Source organism: Setaria italica, chromosome VII (assembly GCF_000263155.2).
Source record: "Setaria italica strain Yugu1 chromosome VII, Setaria_italica_v2.0, whole genome shotgun sequence".
Taxonomy (NCBI): domain Eukaryota; kingdom Viridiplantae; phylum Streptophyta; class Magnoliopsida; order Poales; family Poaceae; genus Setaria; species Setaria italica.
Window position 1 is genome coordinate 33207449 of NC_028456.1, and position 3140 is coordinate 33210588.

The 3140-nt window shown below is 54.3% G+C and overlaps 1 protein-coding gene across 1 annotated transcript in view; it reads right to left on the minus strand.

Annotated features, from left to right (window-relative positions):
- LOC101786921 overlaps positions 1-3140 on the minus strand; it is a 17673-nt gene that overhangs the window by 3040 nt on the left and 11493 nt on the right. The window contains exons 11-15 of the mRNA XM_022828569.1: positions 2739-2904; positions 2453-2562; positions 2032-2092; positions 1591-1914; positions 514-739 (exon numbers count right to left, since the gene is read on the minus strand). Coding sequence (XP_022684304.1) covers positions 514-739; positions 1591-1914; positions 2032-2092; positions 2453-2562; positions 2739-2904 — 887 coding nt within the window. The remainder of the gene's footprint in view (positions 1-513; positions 740-1590; positions 1915-2031; positions 2093-2452; positions 2563-2738; positions 2905-3140) is intronic.

The following is a 3140-nucleotide window of genomic DNA, read 5'->3' on the forward strand; positions in this document are numbered from 1 at the left end:
ACAGCAAACGATTTCTCCAGTGGGCAGGCAAGCAAGCTTAGTAACAAATATTCGACGTGACGGGTGAAAGAATAAGGAAAAGTAACCAACCGGCACCTGAGTCACGGTGTCATTGGTCCGGTCCCGGTCGCAGTACAGTTTCAGTTAATGGCCAGTCAAAAGAAGAAAAAGAAAACAGAATCCTAGTAATGCTAATTTGATGCTGTAGGTATTGTTGGCGCAACAGTATCGCAGGAGACGCACACGCACGGCTATACATTATGGAGCGATGAGATGAGCGTCACTCCGTTGCTTCAGGTCAAGCTAGGCTGTGCCACGTACGTCACCGGTGACCACATGACGCAGCGATCTCGTCACTGATGACTGACCGCGGCGGCGGCTAGCGAATAATGAGCAGCAGTGGTGACTCCGCGTTGCAGGTAGGTCGCTAGGTGTATGCGTATGCATACGTACGTATAAGCGGGCAGGTGCCTGACAGCATGAGTATACAGGACGTAACGTAACGACTCGTACCCGTGCTGCGGGTTGATGCCGCTGGTTCCGGCGCCGAGCTCGTGCATGTTGGCCTTGCCGGCGAGGACGGCGCCGCAGGCCCGCAGCTGCGCCACGCAGGCGGCGTCCGCCTCGCACCGCCGCGCCGCGGCCAGCCACCGCGTCCCGCCCGTCGTCGGGTACGGCACGCAGTCCATCTCGTCCTTCACCGCAACCAGAACGCCGTCCAGCGCTGACAGCGCCGCACCTGCATGCACCACACAATCCAATCCAGGTTTACAAAGCAGAAGCCATTGGGATTTCAGTTCATCAGCCACCGAAACTCTGCAAGAGCCCGGACAACAAGTCCTGGCGGCCTGCACTGGATCACCTACAACTCTGTTGCAATCGACGTAGCTGTGCCACGCCTACTGGTACTAGCAACAGGCGGTTCGCATCTCACCGGCCGGCTCGGCTGGCCAGCGGGCGGCGGCGGCGGCGCAATGAATGAGAACCGCCGATACGGGTGGGGCTTCCTGCTACGTATGTCAGTGTCGATGTCAGACACCAACGACGGCAACCATCTGTCTTGCCAGAATGTTTATACCTCTCCTACCAATTCAGTGCTCGCTCACTCATTATTCGCAAAAAAAAAGAGAAGGTGTTCACTCACTCACTCTGCAATTTTGTTTCTTCTTTTTTTTTCAAAAAAAAACACTTCGCCCAAACATGAGTACATGACATTATGACAAACGCCAAACTGACCTCTGCCACTCCTGTGACCGGCGCTCACTCTTGTCTCGACAGCAACATGTAACTACTCAGGACTCTCTGTCACATGCCCTGATGCCCATGCCGAGGACTCAGGACTCAGGAGCTCTCTTTCTTTCTTGGACACCTTCTCATTACGCCTGCAGGCTACTAAAGCTACTAAAAATGAAGGCTACAGACAAACTAGAGCTTGGTGGGCTAGCTATGCGTCAATAAGGCTGAGGGGTCGTCATCAACCTCCAGATCCACCGAAGAAGGAGCTCAAGGAGTTTGTTGGCTGAGAGCAGCAGAAATGGCAATTCCCTCCTCCTCCCAAACTAAAGAAGAAAAAAAGAAACTCTTCATTACCTCTCTGGTATCTGCGAGTGGACTCCTCCGCCTGCCTCATCACGTCCTCGGGGTCGCAGCTGATGAAGAAGGCCATGTTCAGGTCAGGCCCCGAGCTCTCCTTCACCGCCGCCAGGAACCTCGTCGCCACCTGCACGGGCGTCGTCTCCCCTGAGCTGTACGCGTCGGCGAAGTCCCGGATCGTCCACCGCTTCAGCCCCGACGACGCCGCGCCGGCGGCGAGCGTGGCTTCCAGCCGCGCGGGGAGGCAGCCGGCGGCCTCCTGGACCCGCTCCGCCGCCGACAGGTCGGGCTTGATCAGCCTCACGTTCTGCTCTGGGATGTCTGCATGCACCGACCAGGAGGGAACAAGAACAACAGTGTGTTTGGTCGGTTCAGAAGTTCAGAGTTTGGCAGACAGAACAGAACAATACGAAGCGTAGCGATCAGTCAGAACAGAACCTTCCCAGCTGTGGGTTGCAGTGAACAGCGGCGGCTCCGGGATGTCGGCGTCAGAGACCAGCTGCCACACAGTGGATTCGGCGGTCAGAGACACTGGAATGTGAACCCTGAAAATTAACACTCTCTTGCTCTGACCGATGGTCTAACAAAAGTGCAGGCAGCCAAGGGAAGTTCGAAACGGAACACCACAGGAATCAGGGTGCCGTTTCCTGTTGTGATGGCTGCTGTGTTCAACTCACAGCGTTTTGGTCAAACTTCATCAGTTTCACGAACCTTTTACATGGCGACTGCTATGTGTTTGACTGAAACATTGTCAGAACGGATTTTGATTTTTTATAGGAAAAAAAATAGAAAGATTCATATTTTTATAGAGAGAGATGAAAGTTTCAGGGGAGTTGGGGCTCTGCTGCATGAACTGCACCTTGTTGATGAGGTTGTCTTTCTTCAGGATGTAGAGCACAATCTGTCCGACGATCGGCATCTCCAGGATCCACACGAAGATCTTCACCAGGAGCCCGGCGACCCGAGGAGCTGAACATCGAACGCCAAGATAAGGAAATAAAAATTCTAAAAAAAAAAGGACCAGCAGAACTCTCGTGCACTCCAAGAACTGAATTCGGACCAGCAGAATTCTCTTCTACTCCAAGAACTGAATTGAGAACACCAAATTCCGCACAAAATTGGTGACCGGCAGCAAGGTAGCGGACCTTTGACATTGGGGCTGATGTAGAACTCGTCGCTGCCGGGGCCGAGGTCGACGTCGGCGGCCGGCTTGTAGACCTTCGCCGGCGAGCTGAAGAGGCCCATGGACGACGACGACGAGGCGGCAGACAGACAGCCACAGCCGGGTACTCTCGGAGCGTGGATAGGGGGCTACTGCTTGTGGCCAGCTGTTGTGTGATTAGGCCGAGGACTGTTGCTTTTATACGCCGGTAACGGCGAAGAAGAAGAAGAAGAAGAAAGCGACGACAAGAACAAGGACGAGCTAAAGGTGATTGATTTCTTGGTGAATCGCGTCAAAAATATTTATTGGTGAAGAGTTAATAGGAGGACAGAGGACAAAAGGATGAGGAATTGTTGCCCGCGGGGGGGGGGGGGGGGGGGGGGGG